The sequence below is a fragment of the Ranitomeya imitator genome, chromosome 3 (genome assembly GCF_032444005.1).
Source record: "Ranitomeya imitator isolate aRanImi1 chromosome 3, aRanImi1.pri, whole genome shotgun sequence".
Classification (NCBI taxonomy): Eukaryota; Metazoa; Chordata; class Amphibia; order Anura; family Dendrobatidae; genus Ranitomeya; species Ranitomeya imitator.
Genome location: NC_091284.1, coordinates 319,414,901 through 319,440,448, shown reverse-complemented (window position 1 = coordinate 319,440,448; position 25,548 = coordinate 319,414,901). Strand labels below are relative to the sequence as shown.

Sequence of the window (25,548 nt, the reverse complement as noted above, 5' to 3'; positions counted from 1 at the left end):
AGATAGGAGCAGAGGCATAGAGAATAATTGTGCCGTATTTTTTGCGAGTTTTACGGACGTAGTTTCTGCGCTCTTACGTCCGTAAAACTCGCAAGTGTGAAGCCGGCCTAAGTGTGCATACAGAAATACCTGTCAGTTACTGAAAAAGCATGGATTTAAATGAATAAAACAGAATGGAGCATAGAGCATTTAGTCATAGAGCACTGGGAGTATAATCCCAGATATAAATCCAACTTGTCAAACAAACATTTGGAAGATAGCATAGGAAAATGCCATGACAGGTAAAGAAAGACATGGGTGAAGGTGGGTTAGCCAAATTTATTGTGTAGAATTCTGCCATTTGGATTCTGTTTGCAATGACTATATTCCTTAATACTTTTCCCAGGCTGACACGTTTCATAATAGTAAAAAAATAAGCACATCGGGAGGCGGTTCTTTCTGGAAATGGCATAAAAGATTCCAACTCATGACATGGACAATTTTTTCCAGTGGCTCAATGCCTTTAGCTTCACGTGAGGTTTGTTAACTACATGCCGAAGGTCCAAGCAACAACTTGAATTGGGATGAGACCATTCTAATTTATTTCTTCTATGAACCTTTAATACAATACTGTGGCCTAATTGGTACTGGCACGATTATCTGCGTGTTTTATTAGGCCTGCTTATTGCACTGCCAGTAGCACTGGCATAGGTAGCACTTGATAGACCATCAATGCCCTGACTGAGCAGACTTGGTTTCTTATAGGTCTTTGAGGGTTCTGAATTTTATGTTTGTTGTGTCCATGGTTTTTAATATATTATTAAATATTAAATGTTAAGTTTTAAGTTTCCTACCTACTACTACCTACTCTTTTCAGATAGCAATTTAGAAGAGGAGAAAATTAAAACAATAAGGAAACAATATTTTTGTCTTTCCATAGTTATTAATGTTACTTACTTGGGTCGTAGGGGTGTGGTTGAAGACAGTTTACCACATGGTTGTCTGCTTCTAAGAGCATTAGATGTTCAGTTGTGTGTCGATCCCAGATGAAGATATGACCACAGTCAGAACCACTTATGACAAAGTTCTTACCCCAAAAACCAGCCTCCTTGATCTGTAATTAAAACAGAAAAGAAAAGATTTTTTTTAGAAGACTAGCAACAATAGGATTGCCTTTATATTTATGGAATGTGGTTGAAGAGAACAGGTCAGATGATTCATGCCACCAAGTTTGAATGCTGGATCCAGTCTCAGATTTATGCTGTCTGTGGTTTTGGCAGCATGAATCACCCTACATCTACATTGTTGTAGTTGTTTATATTTTCTTTTCGAGGGTGAGAGGGCAGAATTTTTTTTTCTCTTTTTTTTTTTTTGGGGGGGGGGGGGGGGAGATGCATTTACACTACATGATTATTGATTGTGAACATTCATTTAAAAAAAAAAAAAAAAAACCCCAACAACTTTATTTTGGAAACTGCACTGCTTAATTATCTAAGGGTATAAGAAGCATCTTGAATCCACAGCTGCCTCACAGAATTTTATAACATTGGGTGGTGGAAATAAAAATAATAAAAATACAATTTTTAACACTAAAGTGTTATACTTGCTGCAAATGTTGAAACTCACAAGGGGTAATCGGTGACATGGACCCTACAATTTTTTACACAATTTTTCCCAAACACGGAGATAACACATACGTTGTCAGAACTTTCTACTTGGCTACACAGAAAGGCTCAGAAAGAGGTATTTTACTGTAGTGCAGATTTTCCTGGATAGCTTGTAGGCAGCATTTGCAGAGCTCCTTAAAGGCCAGAACATCACAAGAACCTTAAGGGTGTGTGTCCATGGTCCGGATTGTCGGCGCTTTGGACGGAGCGCAAAACCAGCTCTGCCCAAAGCACCGCCCCTTCTGTACGCGCGGTGATTCTGGATGTGTTTATTGAACACATCCGGAATTGCCGCACCCTATACATAGGACTGTGTTATTTACCTTGCGACAATGGAGCATCGCTGCATGGTAAACAGACATGCTGCGTTCTAAACAGAAACATCACATGTCCGTAAATGCAGGGCCGCCGGATGCGTGTTCACACGCATAGTGGAGACGGGATTTCATAACAGCCCCTCCACTATGCTGTAACGTCTGGACGCTGCGGGTTTAACGCTGCGGCTGTACACAGCGTTCAATCCACAGCTAATCCGGATGTTATCTGGCCCGTGGACACATACCCCAAAAATGAGCAGTTTTTTGCAAATTACACTACTCTGTTAATTCATATGCAAGCGCAGTGACTATTTTGACCCCATGTGTGTCTTCCCCCCCAAAAAAGAAAAAGCATGGAGCAGATGTTTCAGAGAAAAAATGTACCACTTTAGTGCTCAGATTGTGCTTCTGGAGACATAAAATCCATACATTTTTCAGCCAGTTTTTCTCGCTACAACATTGCCAGACATATGGATGCTACCTGCAGTTTAGGTACACTGTGGGGCTCAGAAGTGGGACAGAGGGGAATGGTTTTGAAATTGGGAGCTCAGATTTTACTGGATTATTTTTTGGGTGCCATGTCAATTTCCCATTTCCTTTAATCCAGTAACGCCGGGTTTAGGCTAGTTTCACACTAGCGTTCGGCAGGGCTGCGTACCTATTCCATGAAGCCTCGCCCACTGTCGCGCCTCTTCCTTCTACTCCGCCTAAGTCTGCACACGTCCTGCGTACCTATCTTTAACATTGGGAACACAGGCCATGCGGATGCCTCTGCATGCGTTGTTTTGACGCTGCGCCAACCGCAACAAAATGCAACATGTTGTGTTCGACGCAGCGTCAAAACGATGCATGCGGAGGCATCCGCATGGCCTGTGTTTTCAATGTTAAAGATAGGTACGCAGGACTGTGCAGTCGTAGGCGGACCAGAAGAAAGAGGAGCGGCAGTGAGCAGGGCTTCATGGAATAGGTACGCAGCCCTGCCGACCGCTAGTGTGAAACTCGCCTTAGACGGGCATATTTCATGGTCCGTAAACAGACATACTGCCTGGACTAACATGTGGTCTCCAAACCTGAATTTATGGAATCATATGTGTCTATTAGGCTGTAAGTTTGTTTCAAAATATCCAGGTCCGTGCGGTCCACATACGGACCATGAAATATGTTTAATCCCGGTCTAACATAAAAACCCAATACTTTTCCATTGACAGATGAATGGACCTGAGTGAAGGCTTGCTATTTGTTGGCTAGATTAAAGTTTTTATTGGTAAATTTCTGTAGTATATAACACAGATTTTTCTAATGCAATGAGGTGTATCCCATGCACCACTCTGTGTCCCCTGCAGACTTGGTACAGACACTGTAATGATTGTTATTGACACCAGTGTACATATAGGAAAATTAGCAACGTTTAGGCCATGTAGGGACTTTGTCAAACCACTGTCGCTATGGATATTGGCATCTAGTGGGTTAATTGATGCAGCAGTGTGTCAGGTTGTTTGCCATAATGTGCAGACTGTCTTAAAGCTCACTCATCTTCTCCCCGACACAACAAAGATGATTGGAACTGGGAAATCTGGCTAAACCAGCCTTTTTCATTGTGATTGATCAGTCCGTATCAAATTGATAGCCGGGCAGGAACAAAGCGGATTTGTCTCTTGCCAGCAAGCACCATGTCTATTGTGTCCAGGATAAGTTTTCATTAAATTGTGACCATGTGACTTTAGGCAGTGACTGTTTAAGTAAATCATTTACATGTACAGATCTGCATGCGTCTTGTGTACCATGTGTACCCAGGAAAATGCGTTGGCATCAGTTTGTATGCGGATGAATACCCATGCATCGTTTCGTGGTGCCCGCCGAATGCAACATGTTGCATTTTTTGTGCCGTCAAATATGCGCAGGCATGCACATGTGGATGATTGTGTCAAAACAACGCATTACTGTCTATGGGAACATATTGGTAGGCAAGGACATGAGCATGGATGCGTTCGATGCTTCAGACTGAGCATGTCCAGGGTCTATATATAGAAACTAGCTATTGAATCCATTCTACGCACGGGTGGCGAGCACTTATATTGGTATATTGTCTCCATCCTGGTATGTGCTGCTTCCATCCTGCGCCCTAATCTTGTCATGTGCTGCTACCATCTTGCGCCCCCATTCTGTCATGTGCAGCCCCCATCCTGCGCCCTCCTTCTGTTTTGTGCGCCTCCATCATGTCATGTGCTACTCTCTGTTCCTGAGCCCTCATCCTGTCATGTGGTGCACCCATCCTGCGCCCCAATCATGTGCTCCCATCCTGTCATGTGCTGCTCCCATCCTGCGCCCCCATTCTGGTATGTGCTGCTGCCATCCTGCGTCCCCATCTTGTCATGTGCTACTCTCTTCCTGAGCCCTCATCCTGTCATGTGGTGCACCCATCCTGCGCTCCAATCCTGTGCTCCCATCCTGTCATGTGCTGCTCCCATCCACCTCCCCCATTCTGGTATGTGCTGCTGCCATCATGCGCCCCCATCCTGTCATGTGGTGCTCCCATCCTGTGCCCCCATGCTGTCATGTGCTGCTCCCATTCTGTCACGTGGTGCTCTCATCCTGCGCCCCCATACTGTCATGTTCTGCTCCCATCTTGCGCCCCATCCTGTCATGTGCTGCTCCCATCCTGCGCCCTCATCCTGTCATGTGCTGCTATCATCTTGCGCTCCAATCCTGTCATGTGCTGCTCCCATCCTGCACCCCATTTTGTCATGAGCTGCTTCCATCCTGCGCCCCTATCCTGTCATGTGCTGCTCCCATCCTGCACCCCCATCCTGCTATGTGCTGCTCCCATCCTGCGCCCCCATTCTGTCATGTGCTGCTCCCACCCTGTGCCCCCATTCTGTAATGTGTTGCACCCATCCAGCGCCACCATTCTGTAATGTGCTGCTCCCATCCTGCGTCCCAATCCTGTCATGTGGTGCGCCCATCCTGCGCCCTGATTCTGTCATGTGCTGCTCCCATCCTGCGCCCCATCCTGTCGTGTGCTGCTCCCATCCTGCGCCCCCATTCTGTAATGTGCTGCACCCATCCTGCGCCCCCATTCTGTAATATGCTGCTCCCCCATCTTGTTATCAGCTGCTCCCATCTTGCACCTCCATTCTGTCATGTGCTGCACCCATCCTGCGCCCCCATTCTGTAATGTGCTGCTCCCATCCCGTGCCCCTATTCTGTAATGTGCTGCTCCCCCATCCTGCGCCACATCCTGTCATGTGCTGCTCCCATCCTGCACCCCCATTCTGTCATGTGCTGGTCACATTCTGTGCCCCCATTCTGTAATGTGTTGCACTCATCCAGCGCCCCCATCCTGCGCCCCATCCTGTCATGTGCTGCTCCCATCCTGCGCCCCAATCCTGTCATGTGGTACTCCCATCCTGCACCCCCATTCTGTAATGTGCTGCTCCCATCCCGTGCCCCCATTCTGTCATGTGCTGCTCCCATCCTGTGCCCCCATTCTGTAATGTAATGCACCCATCCTGTGCCCCATCCTGTCATGTGCTGCTCCCATCCTGCGCCCCATTCTGTAATGTGTTGCACCCATCCAGCGCCCCCATCCTGTGCCCTCATCCTGTCATGTGCTGCTCCCATCCTGCGCCCCAATCTTGTCATGTTGTATTCCCACCCTGCGCCCTCATTCTGTCATGTGCTGCATACATCCTGCACCCCCATTCTGTCATGTGCTGCTCCCATCCTGTCATGTGCTGCTCCCATCCTGTGCCCCATCTTGTCATGTGCTGCTCCCATCCTGCGCCCCATTCTGAAATGTGCTGCCCCCATCATGTGCCCCCATTCTGTAATGTGCTGCTCCCCCATCCTGTCATGTGCTGCTCCCATCCTGCCCCCTCATCCTGTCATGTGCTGCACCCATCCTGCGCCCCATCCTGTCATGTGCTGCTCCCATCCTGCGCCCCCATCCTGTTGTGTGCTGCTCCCATCCTGCGCCCCTGTTCTGTCATGTACTGCTCTCATCCTGCGCCCCCATCCTGTCGTGTGCTGCTCCCATCCTGCGCCCCCATTCTGTCATGTGCTGCTCTCATCCTGCGCCCCAATCTTGTCATGTGCTGCTCCCATCCTGCGCCCTGTTCTGTCATGTGCAGCTCCCATCCTGAGCCCCATTCTGTCATGTGCTGCCCCTATCCTGCGCCCCCATCCTGTCGTGTGCTGCTCCCATCCTGCGCCCCCATTTTGTTATGTGCTGCTCTCATCCTGCGCCCCCATCCTGTCATGTGCTGCTCCTATCCTGTGCTCCCATCCTGTCATGTGCTGCTCCCATCCTGCACCCCCGTTCTGTCATATGCTGCTCCCATCATGCACCCTAATCCTGTCATGTTCTGCTCCCATCCTGTACTCCAATCCTGTCATGTGCTGCTCCCATCCTGTCATGTGCTGCCTCCATTCTGCGCCCCATCCTGTCGTGTGCTGCTCCCATCCTGCACCCCCATTCTGTAATGTGCTGCTCCCATCCTGAGCCCTCATCCTGTCATGTGCTGCCTCCATCCTGCGCCCCATTCTGTCATGTGCTGCTCCCATCCTGCACCCCCATTCTGTAATGTGCTGCTCCCATCCTGAGCCCTCATCCTGTCATGTGCTGCCTCCATCCTGCGCCCCATTCTGTAATGTGCTGCTCCCCCATCCTGCACCCCCATTCTGTCATGTGCTGCTCCTATCCTGTGCTCCCATCCTGTCATGTGCTGCTCCCATCCTACGCCCCATTCTGTCATGTGCTGCTCCCATCCTGCACCCTAATCCTGTTATGTTCTGCTCCCATCCTGCACTCCAATCCTGTCATGTGCTGCTCCCATCCTGTCATGTGCTGCCTCCATCCTGCGCCCCATCCTGTCGTGTGCTGCTCCCATCCTACACCCCTGTTCTGTCATGTGCTGCTCCCATCCTGTGCCCCCATTCTGTCATGTGCTGCTCCCATCCTGCACCCAAATCCTGTCAGGAGCTGCTCCAATCCTGCGCCCCAATCCTGTCATGTGGTGCTCCCATCCTGTGCCCCAATCTTGTCATGTGCTGCTCCCATCCTGCGCCCCATTCTGTCATGTGCTGCCCCCATCCTGCGCCTCATTCTGTCATGTGCTGCTCCCATCCATATGCCCCGTACACTGATCCATAAAGGGTGATGTCCCCTATAAAAAGTTCCATAGTATAATATGCCCCGCATGCTGCTCCATAAAGGGTGATGGCCCCGATAAGATACTCCATAGTATAATATGCCCTGTATGCTGCTGCGATTAAAAAAAAATATATATATATCACATACTCGCCTATCGTCACTGGGCACTGAGCTATATTCGCCTGTCCCGTTCCACCGCTGCGTGGCGCTCCTTCTTCCGGGTCCTCTGGCTGTGACTGTTCAGTCAGAGGGCGCGCACTAACCACGTCATCGCGCCCTCTGACCTGAATGTCACAGGCAGAGGACGCGGAAGACAGAGCGGCACGCAGCAGTGGAACGGGGGACAGGTGAATATAGCATACCCCCCCTCCTGGCATGTCCCTGACTCTCCATCGGAGATCGCGGTATGCGATCTGTGCTTACACCCCAATTCTAACTCCAACCCTAACACAGCCCTAATTCCAACCCTAACCCCAACAGATCCCTAACCCCAACACACTCTTTACCCCAACCCTAAACCTAACTACAGCTCTAACCCAAACCCTAAACCCAGCTTTAACCCTGCAAAGAATGATACAAATTACAATTTTTTTATTTTATTATTTTTATCTAATTAAGGGGGTGCCAAAGGGCGGTTTGAGTTACTATTTTTTTTTTATCACTGTGATAGTTTCTATCACAGTGATCAAAATACCCAGTCCTATTGTTGCTGGGTACCGGCCGGCAGATCTCGGTGGGTGCACTGAACATGCGCCTGCCATTTTCTTCTAGAAAGATGACGAGGAGGGCCAGGGGATGGAGGAGGGCCCGGGGATGGAGGAGGTACCGTGAGGGTTCAGGGGACCTCATTTCTCCTCTAATATGCTAGATCATATCAGAAGAGAGAAATTAATTGAAACTTTACTTTTGAAAATTGACTTTTTTTTTTTTGACTGGGGACGGTAAAAACTGACTCGAATCATGTTCTCTAGGGTCTCAGCAACCCCCAAGTAGCCGAGACCCTGGAGATTTTCCGATGCTGGGGGGCACTATACATTTATTTCTCTATTTCCCGTTAAAAGGCGTATCGGCGGTCGTTAAAGGGTTAAAAGCACAATTTTCAAGAGAAAAAAAACTAGTGGACAATCCCTTTAACACTTTCCCAGCCAAAGACATTATTTCATGCATCATGACCAGTAGCAGATTATAATGTGTACTAGATGGTGGCCCGATTCTAACACATCGGGTAATCTAGAATATGTATGTATGTATATAGCAGCCACATAGTATATAGCACGGGCCACGTAGTATATAGGAGCCATGTAGTATATAGCAGACAAATACTACGTGGCCTGTGCTATATACTATGTAGCTGCTATATACATACATACATACATTTTGTAGAATACCCGATGCGTTAATACAGGCCACGCAATATATAACAGTGGCCACGCAGTATATAACACAGCCCAAATAGTATACAGTCATGGCCAAAAGTATTGACACCCCTGCAATTCTGTCAGATAATACTCATTTTCTTCCTGAAAATGATTGCAAACAAATTCTTTGGTATTATTATCTTCATTTAATTTGTCTTAAATGAAAAAACACAAGAAGAATTGTCCTAAAGCTAAATTGGATATAATTCCACACCAAACATAAAAAAGGGGGTGGACAAAAGTATTGGCACTGTTCGCAAAATCATGTGATGCTTCTCTAATTTGTGTAATTATCAGCACCTGTAACTTACCTGTGGCACCTAACAGGTGTTGGCAATAACTAAATCACACTTGCAGCCAGTTGACATGGATTAAAGTTGACTCAACCTCTGTCCTGTGTCCTTGTGTGTACCACATTGAGCATGGAGAAAAGAAAGAAGACCAAAGAACTGTATGAGGACTTGAGAAACCAAATTGTGAGTAAGCATGAGCAATCTCAAGGCTACAAGTCCATCTCCAAAGACCTGAATGTTCCTGTGTCTACCGTGCGCAGTGTCATCAAGAAGTTTAAAGCCCATGGCACTGTGGCTAACCTCCCTAGATGTGGACGGAAAAGAAAAATTGACAATAGATTTCAACGCAAGATTGTGTGGATATTGGATAAAGAACCTAGATTAACATCCAAACAAGTTCAAGCTGCCCTGCAGTCCGAGGGTACAACAGTGTCAACCCGTACTATCCGTCGGCGTCTGAATGAAAAGGGACTGTATGGTAGGAAACCCAGGAAGACCCCTCTTCTTACCCCGAGACATAAAAAAGCCAGGCTGGAGTTTGCCAAAACTTACCTGAAAAAGCCTAAAAAGTTTTGGAAGAATGTTCTCTGGTCAGATGAGACAAAAGTAGAGCTTTTTGGGTGAAGGCATCAACACAGAGTTTACAGGAGAAAAAAAAGAGGCATTCAAAGAAAAGAACACAGTCCCTACAGTCAAACATGGCAGGGGTTCCCTGATGTTTTGGGGTTGCTTTGCTACATCTGGCACTGGACTGCTTGACCGTGTGCATGGCATTATGAAGTCTGAAGACTACCAACAAATTTTGCAGCATAAGGGCCCAGTGTGAGAAAACTGGGTCTCCCTCAGAGGTCATGGGTCTTCCAGCAGGACAATGACCCAAAACACACTTCAAAAAGCACTAGAAAATGGTTTGAGAGAAAGCACTGGAGACTTCTAAGGTGGCCAGCAATGAGTCCAAACCTGAATCCCATAGAACACCTGTGGAAAGATCTAAAAATGGCAGTTTGGAGAAGGCACCCTTCAAATATCAGGGACCTGGAGCAGTTTGCCAAAGAAGAATGGTCTAAAATACCAGCAGAGCATTATAAGAAACTCATCGATGGTTACCGGAAGCGGTTGGTTGCAGTTATTTTGGCTAAAGGTTGTGCAACCAAGTATTAGGCTGCGGGTGCCAATACTTTTGTCTGGCCCATTTTTGGAGTTTTGTGTGAAATGATCAATGTTTTGCTTTTTGCTTCATTCTCTTCTGTGTTTTTTCATATAAGACAAATTAAATGAAGATAATAATACCAAAGAATTTGTGTTTGCAATCATTTTCAGAAAGAAAATGAGTATTATCTGACAGAATTGCAGGGGTGTCAATACTTTTGGCCATGACTGTAGTATATTGTCTAGTGTGCCCTTAAAGGGATTAATTATACAGCTTAACCTTGGCTGCTCTTTTATCTCGATCCACAAATGCACACATCTATTTCTATGCTTAATTTCGTACACTGCTGGGGCTGGTTTCCTGTTAATGGACCAGGCATATATCAATTGAGGAACTGGTGGCAGTCCTACTAGGCTGATAAGGTTCTATTGCTAGTGAAAGGGGCCTCTCAGCCTGTCAGGCCCATCAGCCTGTGTGAGCGTGGTGCCACTTCAGGGACTGCATGGGCACCTTCTCTCACTCCTATTGATCCCTGGGCCCATGTGGACAGTGGGGTCTCTGTGTAAAACTGTGACAAGCTGATGTAACGTGTCCCCAGGGGGTGTGGAATGTTACATTAGTACAAGTGGGGAGACCTTACCACATGATCCCGCTGATGCAATATTAAAGACAGGTGGGGTGGCGAGGTGTGGATCCTTCACATTCATCACAGGAACATTTTACATAACATTTTCTAACACATTTATCCTGTGCTGTACGCTAAGCACTTACTTTTCATTTTTCGTTTCCATCAAAATCTTTGAAATAAATTATTCAGATGATACCCCAGAGAGATCCATTCACTATAATGAGGCAGCAGCGTTACTCTGGACTCAGTCTGGCTTCTGTCTAGCAGTGAGAGGTGCATAAAATGGTGGCCAACCAAGCTTGTTTGCATACTTAATATGGACACAGTTCGATCATAAACCAGACAGCGCTTACAGTGCCTCCATCTGCCTCATTATAGGGAATCTTCCGCTGGAGGTTCAGTCTTAATCACATCATTCAGAGATTTATACGGAAACCTCGATGTAAGCACTTAGCATAGAGCAAAGTATAAATATAAGCTGAGCTTTACTGCGATCTTTGGGAGGCAGAATGAACTAACCAACAGCAGGTGAAGCATTGGCTTTATTTAATTTTCACGCCGTTCCTTGTGCGGTATAAGTGATTGGACTGCTTTATTTTTCATGGTGGTGCGATAACAGTGATACCAGATTTCAATATTTTTTTTTATGTTTGGCTGCGCTTTCACACTAAAAGACGTTTTAGAAAAAAAAAATGTTTACATCGCCATATTTTCAGAACTATTTCTGCCAGCAGAGTCATGTGAGGGCTTGTTTTTCGTGGAACAAGTTGACGTTTTTATTGCGAACATTTTCAGGCACATAAAAATTTTTGATTGCTTTCTATACCGATTTTTTGGGAGGCAGAACAAACAAAATCCAGCAATTCTTTGGGTCAGAACGATTACATTTACATCTATTTTTTGTTTTGCATCTTTCACACAATAAAAACTATTTTATAGACAAAAAAATTATTTCTACAAAGCTATATTCTTAGAGCTATAGCTTTTTTAGTACTCTGCTGACAGAGCTGTATGGCGGCTTGTTTTTTTACAGAACAAGATGACGTTTTCAACTATTTTAATTTACATTTGACTTTTATTGCATTATAGTTCATTTTTTTGGCTGTATGATTCAAACACATAGTGTTTTGCCATGTTTATTTATTTAGTTTAACGGTATTCACTGAAGGTATTAACTACTGTGACAGTTTTATTAATCAGGCCGTTCTCGACATGTTTATACCAAATATACTATACTTACATAAAGTTCTTTTTTGTTTTTACATAAATAAACGTATTTGTGGATATAATGTTATTTCTTTTTTAGATATTTTGTGATTTTTCTTTTAAATATTTACATTTTTTTAATTTATTTTAACTTTTTATTTAGTCCCTCTATGAATCTTGAACTTTTAGGACTCTGATCACTGTTATAATGCATAGAAATGAACTAGCACTGCATTGGCATTACACCTGTCAATGTTAAACTGACAGAATGCCTTTTAGACCATGTTCTTGGTATGGTTTAACAGGCCACCATAGTTGAAAGACCCAGATGTACTCATGTGACATCGGGTTGCCATGAATGCCATCGGGCCCTCGCAATGATGTTGCGGGGGTACCGATCAGAAGGGAAAAGGGGTCTGCTAGATCGGATACTGACTGCAGCATTTAGAAGGTTAAACAGCCAAGACTAGGCTATCACTTAAGCTGAGCTCCTGGCAGCAATTGTGCAGGGACAGCTCCTGTTCCCTGCACCATCGGTATGACATATCTGTACGTCATTGGTCAGGAACCCCTTCCCGACCATGATAGGTAGGTCAAATGTCAGGAAGAGATTAACAAAACAGTAACTGCAAGCAAGAAGATTGAACATGGATTTTGATCACTAGACAAATTTATCTTAAACATATCTGGTTGTCTGAAAATTTGGATCAAAATGCAATTATATTAAGGGAGTCACATTGCTAAAAATTCACTAAAATTGTATTTTGCTGTCTTACCATAGTCCGCGAGTTTCTGTGACCCTTGTACACAAGTTTTGATGGAGGCTGACGAATATTTTGCATGTCTAATTCTTCCAACTCCTTTCTTTCTTTTCTTCTTCTAAAAAGCTCTTGGATACGAGCTGCTGCAGATCTCCTGAAATGCAGATTAAGATTTTATATATAAAGAGAAATTAAGAAATAGTTTACTATTCATCTAAAGTTATGAGAAAAGCCATTCTTTTTATTTTTTTTATACATAAAAAAACATGTGGTGCATGCTGCAAACCCACAGCATGTCAAATTTTCTTGCGGGTTTTATGCGTTGGATTTTCCCCACAGACAACTCTACAACTCTAGAACGTTTCAACGGATCCCACTGATTCTGAGAATGTTTTCTTGTGACATAAAAGTGCTTCTCACAAAATTAGAATATCATCAAAAAGTTAATTTATTTCAGTTCTTCAGTACAAAAAGTGAAACTCATTACATGGAGTCATTACAAACCTATTGATCTATTTCAAGTGTTTATTGCTGTTAATGTTGATGATTATGACTTACAGCCAATGAAAACCCAAAAGTCATTACCTCAGTAAATTTAAATAATTAACAGAAAACACCTGCAAAGCTTTGCTAAGCATTTCAAAAAAGGTCTGTTAACATGTTTCAGTAGGCTCCACAATCAGGGCTTCCGGTCACACCACTCCACTGAAACTGCCCTTACTATGGTCACCAATGACCTCTTAACCGCCAAGAGCAAGCGACACTACTCTGTCTTCTTCCTCTTCGACCTGTCGGCTGCCTTTGACACAGTGGACCATTCCCTATTATTGCAGACCCTCTAATCCCTTGGCATCACAGACTTGGCCCTATCCTGGATCTCATCATACCTAACAGACCGGACATTCAGCGTCTCCCACTCACACACCACCTCCTCACCTCGCCCCCTATCTGTCGGAGTCCCACAAGGTTCAGTCCTAGGGCCCCTGCTCTTCTCCATTTACACCTTTGGCCTGGGACAGCTCATAGAATCTCATGGCGTTCTGTATCACCTCTATGCTGATGACACACAGATCTACATCTCTTGACCAGATATCACCTCCCTACTAACCAGAATCCCTCAATGTCTGTCCACTATCTCATCCTTCTTCTCCGCTAGATTTCTGAAACTTAACATGGACAAAACAGAATTCATCATCTTTCCCCCATCTCACGTGACCCCCCCAATGAACTTATCCATTACAGTAAATGGCTGCCCACTCTCCCCAGTCCCACAAGCTCGCTGCCTCGGGGTAATCCTTGATGCTGATCTCTCCTTCAAACCACATATCCAAGCCCTTTCCACTTCCTGCCGACTTCAACTCAACAATATTTCACGAATCCGTTCATTCCTCAGCCAAGAATCTGCAAAAACCCTAGTCCATGCCCTCATCTCTCGCCTTGACTACTGCAACCTCCTGCTCTGTGGCCTCCTCTCTAACACTCTCGCACCCCTCCAATCTATTCTAAACTCTGCTACCCGACTAATCCATCTGTCCCCCGCTATTCCCCAGCTTCTCCCCTCTGTCAATCCCTTCACTGGCTCCCCATTGCCCAGAGACTCCAGTACAAAACCCTAACCATGACATACAAAGCCATCCACAACTGGTCTCCTCCATACATCTGTGACCTCGTCTCCCGGTACTTTCCTGCACGCAACCTCCGATCCTCACAAGATCTCCTTCTCTATTCCCCTCTTATCTCCTCTTCTCACAATCGCATACAAGATTTCTCTCGCACATCACCCCTACTCTGGAACTCTCTACCACAACATATCAGACTCTCACCTACCATCGAAACCTTCAAAAAGAGCCTGAAGACCCACCTCTTTCGACAAGCCTATAACCTGCAGTAACCACCGATCGACCAAACCACTGCATGACCAGCTCTTTCCTCGCCTACTGTATTCTCACCCATCCCTTGTAGATTGTGAGCCTTCGCGGTCAGGGTCCTCTCTCCTCCTGTACCAGTTATGACTTGTATTGTTTAAGATTATTGTACTTGTTTTTATTATGTATACCCCTCCTTACATATAAAGCGCCATGGAATAAATGGCGCTACAACAATAAATAATAATAACCAGGATAGTTATATATGGGGGAGCCAGGATGGTTATATATAAGTGGGATCAGGATGGATATATGGGGGGAGCCAGGATGGATTTATGGGGGGAGGGGCCCGGACAATGGGGGTGGTGGAAGGACAAGGGACATATGGGGCCAGTATGGATAGCTGGGGAGCAAGATGGATATCTGGGGGCCAAGCTGCACAAAGGACATAGGGGGCAGGCTGAGGCATATTATAAAATAAAGGGGGCCAGGCTGCGCGAGATTATTAAATAAATGGGGCCAGGATGAGGGACTTAATTATTGTCTGGGGGCTAGAATGAGGAACATGCTATATTAGTTTATGGTGAGAAGTGGGGAGCATAATTTCTAATTTCTAATTAGGGACATTATTACTACAGTAATATAATTTACTTTTTAGGAAATGGTTTTCCATGGAGGGAACAAAAGGGAGGTCCTGTTACTGTGCAGGGCGGTACTACGTCACTTCTTTTCTTCATCTGACGTAGCGTAGAAGTCAGGGAAAAAGTGGGGCAAGTGCTCTGGAAGCGATCAGCTATTGATGACTGTGTGTTATTTTTTGCAGAGATGAGTCCTGGCTGGAAGAAGTGATGGCGAAGAAGAAGGACTTCAACTAGAGACGTCACCGGTGAGTCAGTATATTACATGTACATGCATACTATACACTATATACTGTATACAGAGCTCCTGTGTATAATGTCACTGGTGATCACTGCATTACCTGTACAATGACACTATATACAGAGCTCTTGTGTATATTGTCACTGGTGGCAATAACAGTGTTGTTAGTACTGTGGTTTGTATTCATAATCAGTATTGTAGTATTCAGTCATTATCTGATGATAATATGTGGTCTTGTCACGGTGTGGCGGTATTTATCCCCTATGTGTGGTATTATTTGGTCACTATGTGGTGGTAATTTGTGGTCTGGTCACGGCATGGCGGTATTTATTCCCTATATGTGGTATTATTCGGTCACTATGTGGTGGAATGTGTAGTCTAGTTATGTTGGGGTGGTATTTCTCCTTTTTTATGGTATTAAATGGTCCCTATATCCTGGTAATATGTGGTGTTATTCAGTCACTATGTGGTGTGGTCTGGTTGTGGTTGTATTTCTTCCTGTATGTGGTGTTATTGGTCTTGATATAGGGGATTGTGTTGTGTATGGTGTCATCTGTTGTCATATACAGAGCTCCTGTGTATAATGTCACTGATGATCACTGTATTACCTGTACACTATATACAAAGCTCCTGTGTATAATGTCACTGGTGATCACTGCATTACCTGTACAATGACACTATATACAGAGCTCTTGTGTATGTCACTGGTGGCAATAACAGTGTTGTTAGTACTGTGGTTTGTATTCATAATCAGTATTGTAGTATTCAGTCATTATCTGATGGTAATATGTGGTCTTGTCACGGTGTGGCGGTATTTATCCCCTATGTGTGGTATTATTTGGTCACTATGTGGTGGTAATTTGTGGTCTGGTCACGGCATGGCGGTATTTATTCCCTATATGTGGTATTATTCGGTCACTATGTGGTGGAATGTGTAGTCTAGTTATGTTGGGGTGGTATTTCTCCTTTTTTATGGTATTAAATGGTCCCCTATATCCTGGTAATATGTGGTGTTATTCAGTCACTATGTGGTGTGGTCTGGTTGTGGTTGTATTTCTTCCTGTATGTGGTGTTATTGGTCTTGATATAGGGGATTGTGTTGTGTATGGTGTCATCTGTTGTCTCTGATATTAATTACTTGGATCACAGCGGCAGAGATGCACTTACAGGGGTCTACTTTCCAAAATGGTGTCACTTGTGGGGGGTTTCAATGTTTAGGCACATCAGGGGCTCTCCAAACGCGACATGGCGTCCCATCTCAATTCCAGTCAATTTTGCATTGAAAAGTCAAATGGCGTTCCTTCCATTCCGAGCTCTGCCATGCGCCCAAACAGTGGTTTACCCCCACATATGGGGTATCAGTGTACTCAGGACAAATTGTACAACAACTTTTGGGGTCCAATTTCACCTGTTACCCTTGGGAAAATAAAACAAATTGGAGCGGAAGTAATTTTTTTGTGAAAAAAAGTTAAAAATGTTCATTTTTTTAAAACATTCCAAAAATTCCTGTCAAACACCTGAAGGGTTAATAAACTTCTTGAATGTGGTTTTGAGTACCTTGAGATGTGCAGTTTTTAGAATGGTGGCACACTTGGGTATTTTCTATCATATAGACCCCTCAAAGTGACTTCAAACGTGATGTGGTCCCTAAAAAAAATGTGTTGTAAAAATGAGAAATTGCTGGTCAACTTTTAACCCTTATAAGTCCATAACTAAAAAAAATTTGGTTCCAAAATTGTGCTGATGTAAAGTAGACATGTGGGAAATGTTACTTATTAAGTATTTTGTGTGACATATCTCTGTGATTTAGGGGCATAAAAATTAAAAGTTGGAAAATTGCGAAATTTTCACCAAATTTCAGTTTTTTTTCACAAATAAACGCAGGTAATATCAAAGAAATTTTACCGCCATCATGAAGTACAATATGTCACGAGAAAATAATGTCAGAATCATCAGGATCCGTTGAAGCGTTCCAGAGTTATAACCTCATAAAGGGACTGCACACCTTCTGGCTTTGCCCCCAAATAAAACCCCTTTGGAGAAAGGTTTCATTTTTTATCTTCATCCTTTCACCCCAATAGGCTCTCCTATCTTTGGACTCAGATCAGGTTTACCGTTCCAATAGCCAAATAATTATCCATTTATTACTGATTACAAAACTTTTTATTGCTTTCTATTGGAAAAGACAGGTCATCCCTTGTCTAAAGGATATAATTGATAGAATGATGCTTCATAAAAATTTTGAATATAAATTGGCGGTGGTTAATGTTTACTCTGATAAATATGCAACAAAATGGCATAGCTGGTTAGAACTATATCCTTAAAAGTTTGAGAATATATTTCAAATGATAACACTTTGTGATGTAACATAAAAGGTTGAAAATGCTAATGGAATAAATGTAATATAGTTGTCCTCTATTTTCCCCCCCTTCAATCATTTCCCTCCTTTCCCTACCCGATCTTTCGTTTCCCATTAGTTTATTTACAAAAGTTAATAAAGTTCTTTGGAAAAAGACAGTATGGGCATGTGCGCTGTCCAGCTAGTTATCAGCTCCCTGTTTCAGCCAATTGGAAAGCACAACACCATACCAAAGCTTTCAGCTTACTGCTGGAAGTTGTGAGATATAACCCTTTGCTCTTCTGGTTAAGGCCCGTGTGTTCATCTCCTGTGTAGTATATTTGTTTCCTGTTTTGACCTCGGCTTGTTTTACTGACTATTCTAGCTTCTTCAGATTTTGTGCCTTCTCGGATCTCTTGTTTCTGACCCAGCGACCTAACCACTCTTGCCAACCTGCACTACTGAACAGAACCTGACACCGTGGACCCAGCATGGGGCCCATGTGTAAATCCAGATCTTAAAGAGTTAAAGCCAGGGCAACCCCTGTGATCTGGTAAACAGGGCGTCTTGTGCCAAGCATGTCGGTGGTATCCATTTTTAGATTTGCCAGGTGACCATTGACAGAGCCTCCTTAGAGCAACTTGGAAGATTGGTAAACTTGGGTAAGCATATTTAACTCATGGTGTTTAGATCGTAATCAAACTTGACATGTTAATCTAATATAGTACTGAACAATTTTTAATTTATCATAGATCTGTCCATTTTGGAATTGATGTGTTGTAAGGGAAAATATATTTTCAGCCATGAATGTGCAATAGTCTCATTGGAGGCAGAAAAAAAGTAAGGAGTCGAAATTTTGTATGAGTGAGGTCTAGCATGTCGTAATATAGGAGGGCGAACCAGGGATCCCGATGTAATATGACACTGAAGAAAGTTTGTTTAATACCACAGATTCTGGACCAAAATCTGGTTAGTTCAGGGCATATCATCCAGGTATGGAACGACTAATAGAATGGTATTTAACAGGGTAAAATGAATGATTCTACATCTGGGCAAGAAAAATAAAAATGGCACCTACAGAATGGGAGGAATACAGTTAAGCAATAGCACATGTGAAAAAGACTTGGATATACTAGTAGATCAGAGACTGCACGTGAGTCAACAGTGTGATGCAGTAACAAAAAAAAGGCAAACACAGGTCTAGGATGCATGAAGGGAAGCATAGAGTCAAGAACGCGTGTAGTACTAACAATACTGCAATATTAGAAAGCCACAATTGTAATTTGCACCACTTCCTTATTCTTAGAAACCCTCCTTCTGAGCTGACATGGAAACAGATATACAATTAACTATGTAAAATAATTTTCACAATTCCTCTTACGGTAATCTCAAAATCATTATTGCCATATTCTAAGCAGATTGTAAAATGGTTGTAAATGTATAATTTATTACTTCTTTTATTAGAAAAAAAATTAAGTTACCATGTTGCACACAATTTTAACATTTTTGGTATGTATTAGATTCCTCAAACACATGACCACTACTACACAAATAGATTAGTAGACTTAAACAAATGTACCAAGCTGATTGACCTAAAAGAACCATGCAAAAATAATAAGACAATTTTACTCTCCAGTGATTTCAGTTGAAAGGACATTTTACTGATGTTTTTATTTTTTCACTGTGTAGTCAAATAAGCTAAAATACCAGTCATCATCGAATAATATATTTTTAGGTGAATTTCTCGCAATTTGAAAAATGTATTGGGGATAATCCCAAATACATTTACTACAGGTTCTCCTCTGCTTACTACAGACTTCCACTAATTAAAAACACTTTACATGGAACACATGTTTTTCAATTGGGTGGGGGCTGATAAGACAGAGCTGGTTACAGGAGGAGAACCAAACAAATGCTGTTAGAAGAACTTTCCCATCAAAGGGGTGTTCTCATGTATTCTTTTTAATTCTGCCTCCCGGCCTCCTGCTTGCTAGTGCACTCCTAACGATTGACAGTTTAGACCAGCAGCATTGGTGCACTGCTGGCTCAAACAGTGATTGCTTTGCCTCTGCAGCTTGGGGGAAGCACAAGGACACTGAAGCTGGACAAATCATGTGATGACACAAGCTTCACAGACTAGCTTTAAAACTATATGGCAAAGAGATTAAAAGTGCATACTCCTTACCAGGGCCGGACTGGGACTAAAATTCAGCCCTGGCATTTGAAGTCACACAGGCCCACTTGTCACATGGTGACTGTATAATATCTTTGTACACTTGTAGGTTACAAGAAGTGAGGGGAGTGTAACGACTATGTAACATATAATTACAGCTGTATCCAGCATTACAGCTCAGCCCCCATAGAATGTAATGCAGCCAGTCCCCATAGAATGTAATGCAGCACAGCCCCATAGAATGTAATGCAGCACAGCCCCCATAGAATGTAATACAGCACAGCCCCCATAGAATGTAATGCAGCACAGCCCCCATAGAATGTAATGTAGCCAGTCCCCATAGAATGTAATGCAGCCAGCCCCCATAGAATGTAATGCAGCCAGCCCCCATAGAATGTAATGCAGCACAGCCCCCATAGAATGTAATGCAGCACAGCACCAATAGAACGTAATGCAGCACAGCACCAATAGAATGTAATGCAGCACAGCCCCCATAGAATGTAATGCAGCACAGAACCCATAGAATGTAATGCAGCACAGCCCCATAGAATGTAATGCAGCCAGCCCCCATAGAATGTAATGCAGCCAGTCCCCATAGAATGTACTGCAACCAGTCCCCATAGAATGTAATGCAGCCAGCCCCCATAGAATGTAATGCAGCACAGCCCCATAGAATGTAATGCAGCACAGCCCCATAGAATGTAATGCAGCCAGCCCCCATAGAATGTAATGCAGCACAGCCCCATAGAATGTAATGCAGCCAGCCCCCATAGAATGTAATGCAGCACAGCCCCCATAGAATGTAATGCAGCACAGCCCCATGGAATGTAATGCAGCACAGACCCCATAGAATGTAATGCAGCACAGCCCCATAGAATGTAATGCAGCCAGCCCCCATAGAATGTAATGCAGCACAGCCCCATAGAATGTAATGCAGCCAGCCCCCATAGAATGTAATGCAGCACAGCCCCAAAGAATGTAATGCAGCCAGCCCCCATAGAATGTAATGCAGCCAGCCCCCATAGAATGTAATGCAGCCAGCCCCCATAGAAAGTAATGCAGCCAGCCCCATAGAATGTAATGCAGCCAGCCCCCATAGAATGTAATGCAGCACAGCCCCATAGAATGTAATGTAGCCAGTCCCCATAGAATGTAATGCAGCACAGCCACCATACAATATAATGCAGAGCTGCCCAGCCACATAGAATGTAATGCAGCCATGCCATGTAATAATAATAAAAAAAAACAAAAAACACTGACTATACTCACCTTTCCTCTTGCCACGCGCTGCTCCTGGCTCCGGTCTCAGCAGCTGCAGTCTGCCCACCCGGTCACACAGCAGGTGCGCGATGACGTCATACCCGCAGTGTAAGCGGCAGACAGAGTGGGGAATGATGGGAGAGGGAGCGACAGCAGACGCTCTCTCCCCATCATTGCATTTAACTGTACCAGCGTCTATGACGCCGGTATAGTTGAATGCGGGGCCGGGAGTGTGCCAACGGGGGGGGGGGGGGAAATGTGTGCCGACAGCACACACTCGAGCAGCCCGCTACTGCCATCGGCCCTTCTGGCATTTGCCAGAACTGCCCGATGGCCAGTCCGACCCTGCTCCTTACCAAGGGAAGCAGCCATCGATGATTGGTAATATAGGCAATAAGCAATCTAACAGCACTGCAATCTATACAGTCATGGCCAAAAGTATTGACACCCCTGCAATTTTGTCAGATAATACTCATTTTCTTCTTGAAAATGATTGCAAACACAAATTATTTGGTATTATTATCTTCATTTAATTTGTCTTAAATGAAAAAACACAAAAGAGAATGAAGCAAAAAGCAAAACATTGATCATTTCACACAAAACTCCAAAAATGGGCCAGACAAAAGTATTGGCACTCTCAGCCTAATATTTTGTTGCACAACCTTTAGCCAAAATAACTGCGACCAACCGCTTCCGGTAACCATCAATGAGTTTCTTACAATGCTCTGCTGGAATTTTAGACCATTCTTCTTTGGCAAACTGCTCCAGGTCCCTGATATTTGAAGGGTGCCTTCTCCAAACTGCCATTTTTAGATCTCTCCACTGGTGTTCTATGGGATTCAGGTCTGGACTCATTGCTGGCCACCTTAGAAGTCTCCAGTGCTTTCTCTTAAACCATTTTCTAATGCTTTTTGCAGTGTGTTTTAGGTCATTGTCCTGCTGTAAGACCCATGACCTCTGAGGGAGACCCAGCTTTCTCACACTGGGCTCTACATTATGCTGCAAAATGTGTTGGTAGTATTCAGACTTCATAATGCCATGCACACGGTCAAGCAGTCCAGTGCCAGAGGCAGCAGAGCAACCCCAAAACATCAGGGAACCTCCACCAAGTTTGACTGTAGGAACCGTGCTCTTTTCTTTGAATGCCTCTTTTTTCCTCCTGTAAACTCTATGTTGATGCCTTTGCCCAAAAAGCTCCTCTTTTGTCTCATCTGACCAGAGAACATTCTTCCAAAACGTTTTAGGCTTTTTCAGGTAAGTTTTGGCAAACTCCAGCCTGGCTTTTTTGTGTCTCGGGGTAAGAAGTGGGGTTTTCCCGGGTCTCCTACCATACAGTCCCTTTTCATTCAGATGCCAATGGATAGTACGGGTTGACACTGTTGTACCCTCGGACTGCAGGGCAGCTTGAACTTGTTTGAACGTTAGTCGAGGTTCTTTATCCAACATCCGTACAATCTTGCGTTGAAATCTCTTGTCAATTTTTCTTTTCCGTCCACATCTAGGGAGGTTAGCCACAGTGCCATGGGCTTTAAACTTCTTGATGACACTGCGCACGGTAGACACAGGAACATTCAGGTCTTTGGAGATGGACTTGTAGCCTTAAGATTGCTCATGCTGCCTCACAATTTGGTTTCTCAAGTCCTCAGACAGTTCTTTGGTCTTCTTTCTTTTCTCCATGCTCAATATGGTACACACAAGGACACAGGACAGAAGTTGAGTTAACTTTAATCCATGTCAACTGGCTGCAAGTGTGATTTAGTTATTGCCAACACCTGTTAGGTGCCACAGGTAAGTTAAAGGTGCTGTTAATTACACAAATTAGAGAATCATCACATGATTTTTCGAACAGTGCCAATACTTTTGTCCACCTCCTTTTTTAGTTTCAACAAGTTTTTATTTTTCAACAAAAAACCAAGAAAGTTTCACAACAAAATCCCTCGCAGGGGAGTATATATGAATATTATCAAATTCTAAATTAACCTTGATGGTAATTAAACAATACAGTTAAACACGGAGTTGTCCACCTCCTTTTTTATGTTCGGTGTGGAATTATATCCAATTTGGCTTTAGGACAATTATTTTTGTGTTTTTTCATTTAAGACAAATTAAATGAAGATAATTATAACAAAGAATTTGTGTTTGCAATCATTTTCAGGAAGAAAATGAGTATTATCTGACAGAATTGCACGGGTGTCAATACTTTTGGCCATGACTGTTTAAGTAAAAATAAGCAATATATATAAACTAGATGGTGGCCCGATTCTAATGCATCGGGTATTCTAGAATATGCATGTCCACGTAGTATATTGCACAGTCCACGTAGTATATTGCCCAGTCATGTAGTATATTGCCCAGCCACGTAGTATATTGCCCAGTGACGTAGTATATTGCCCAGCCATGTAGTATATTGCCCAGTTACGTAGTATATTGCCCAGTGACGTAGTATACAGCACAGAGCCACGTAGTATATTGCTCAGTGACGTAGTATACAGCAGAGCCACGTAGTATATTGCACAGCAACGTCGTATACAGCACAGAGCCACGTAGTATATTGGCCAGTCACGTAGTATATTGCCCAGTGACGTAGTATACAGCACAGAGCCACATAGTATATTGCACAGCAAAGTAGTATACAGCACAGAGCCACGTAATATATTGGCCAGTCACGTAGTATATTGCCCAGCTACGTAATATATTGCCCAGCCAGGTTTGTCACAGGTTAAAAAATAAACATATACTCACCTTTCCGAGGCCCCTTGTAGTCCACGGCAGCTTCCGGTCCCAGAGTTGGTATGAGCGCAGGACCTGTGATGACGTCGCGGTCACATGACCGTGACGTCATGGCAGGTCCTTCTCGCGCAGGGCCTGTGATGACGTCGCGGTCACATGACTGTGACGTCATGGCAGGTCCTTCTCCCATACCATCTTTGCCACCGGAACCTGCAACGGAAGATGGCGGCCGGCGCGAGCGACTACGGAGGGTCAGTATAGCAGGTTTTATTTTTTCATTATTATTTTTATCATTACCTTTTTTTACTATTGATGCCGCATAGGCAGCGTCAATAGTAAAAAGTTGGGGACACACAGGGTTAATAGCGGCGGTAGTGGAGTGCTTTACCCGCAGCATAACGCGGTCCGTTACCACCGGCATTAACCCTGTGTTAGCGGTGATCGGAGGGGAATATGCGGGCGACAGGCACTGACTGTGGGGAGTAAGGAGCGGCCATTTTCTTCCAGACTGTGCCCGTCGCTGTTTGGTCGCGGCAGCCATGACAGGCAGCTGGCGAGACCAATCAGCGAATGAATAACCGTGACAGAAGGACAAACAGAAAGACGGAAGTGACCCGTAGACAATTATATAGTAGATATATATGAGTGTGTGTGTGTGTATATGTGTATGTATCAGCAACCAATCACTAAGCATGTGTGTGTATCAGCCACGTGCACTCCACATAGCAAGCAATCACTAAGCAGCTTTCATTTCACCAGAGCTGTTTATAAGAAACTGAGCTGTGATTGGTTGCTATGAGCAACAGTTTTCCTTGTAGACAGTTGTGGTAACTTGAGGCCTATTATTCTTAGGCCAGGTTCACATTGCGTTAGCAGCAGCCCGTTCAGCACATGCGCTAACGGGCTGCTGTTACATCGCGTTTACATCACTAGCAGTGACGGACCCGGAAACGCTGCAGGGTCCGTCACTCAATGACGGCACATCCCTAGCGCACGCCCATTGTGGGCGTGCGCTAGCGATGCATCCGACATTGCTTTCAATGGCGGCGTTAACGGACTACGTTACACCGTGTTATGCCGCGGTGTAACGTAGTCCGTTTAACGTACCACCATAACGCAATGTGAACCCAGCCTTATAATTTCTATGGTGTTATTGTCCTTCTGTACTGTAAGCTGGAAATAACAATTTATTACCGTGCCAACAGAGACCACCCTGACACAGACTGCAGATGGATCCCAGTACCACACAAGATATGATTGGATACATGGCTCAGCAGACACTATCACACAGGATAGGATTACATACACTGCTCAGCAGACTGTATCACACAGGATAAGATTAGATACACTGCTCAGCAAAAAGTATCACATAGGATAGGATTAGATACACAGCTCAGCAGACAGTATCACACAGGATAGGATTAGATACACAGCTCAGCAGACTGTATCATACAGGATAGGATTAGATACACAGCTCAGCAACACGATGTGCCAAAGGAGAGGACCTTTTCACTCATACCATCTGATTTGCCTTTTGATTTTAAACGCCTCCAGTTTCCACTTCCACTGTCACTTGCAATGTCCAGTAACAAGGCTCAGGTACAGTCCTTGAAAATAGTAGAGATCAATTTGCAATCTCCATGCTTTTCTCATGGACAACTTTACGTGGCCTGTTCAAGAGTTGGAACGGCCAAAAATCTGTTAATCTTTGCACCGGAAGGAAAAAACAAAA

The 25,548-nt window shown here is 44.1% G+C and overlaps 1 protein-coding gene across 7 annotated transcripts in view; it reads right to left on the bottom strand.

Moving 5' to 3' along the window:
* The window catches only part of DCAF6 (DDB1 and CUL4 associated factor 6), a 600,095-nt gene that overhangs the window by 69,588 nt on the left and 504,959 nt on the right, over positions 1–25,548 (bottom strand). For all 7 annotated transcript variants that reach the window (XM_069756622.1, XM_069756618.1, XM_069756619.1 and 4 more), the window contains 2 exons: positions 12,587–12,725; positions 937–1,093 (listed from right to left, as the gene is read on the bottom strand). In XM_069756622.1, coding sequence (XP_069612723.1) covers positions 937–1,093; positions 12,587–12,725 — 296 coding nt within the window. The remainder of the gene's footprint in view (positions 1–936; positions 1,094–12,586; positions 12,726–25,548) is intronic.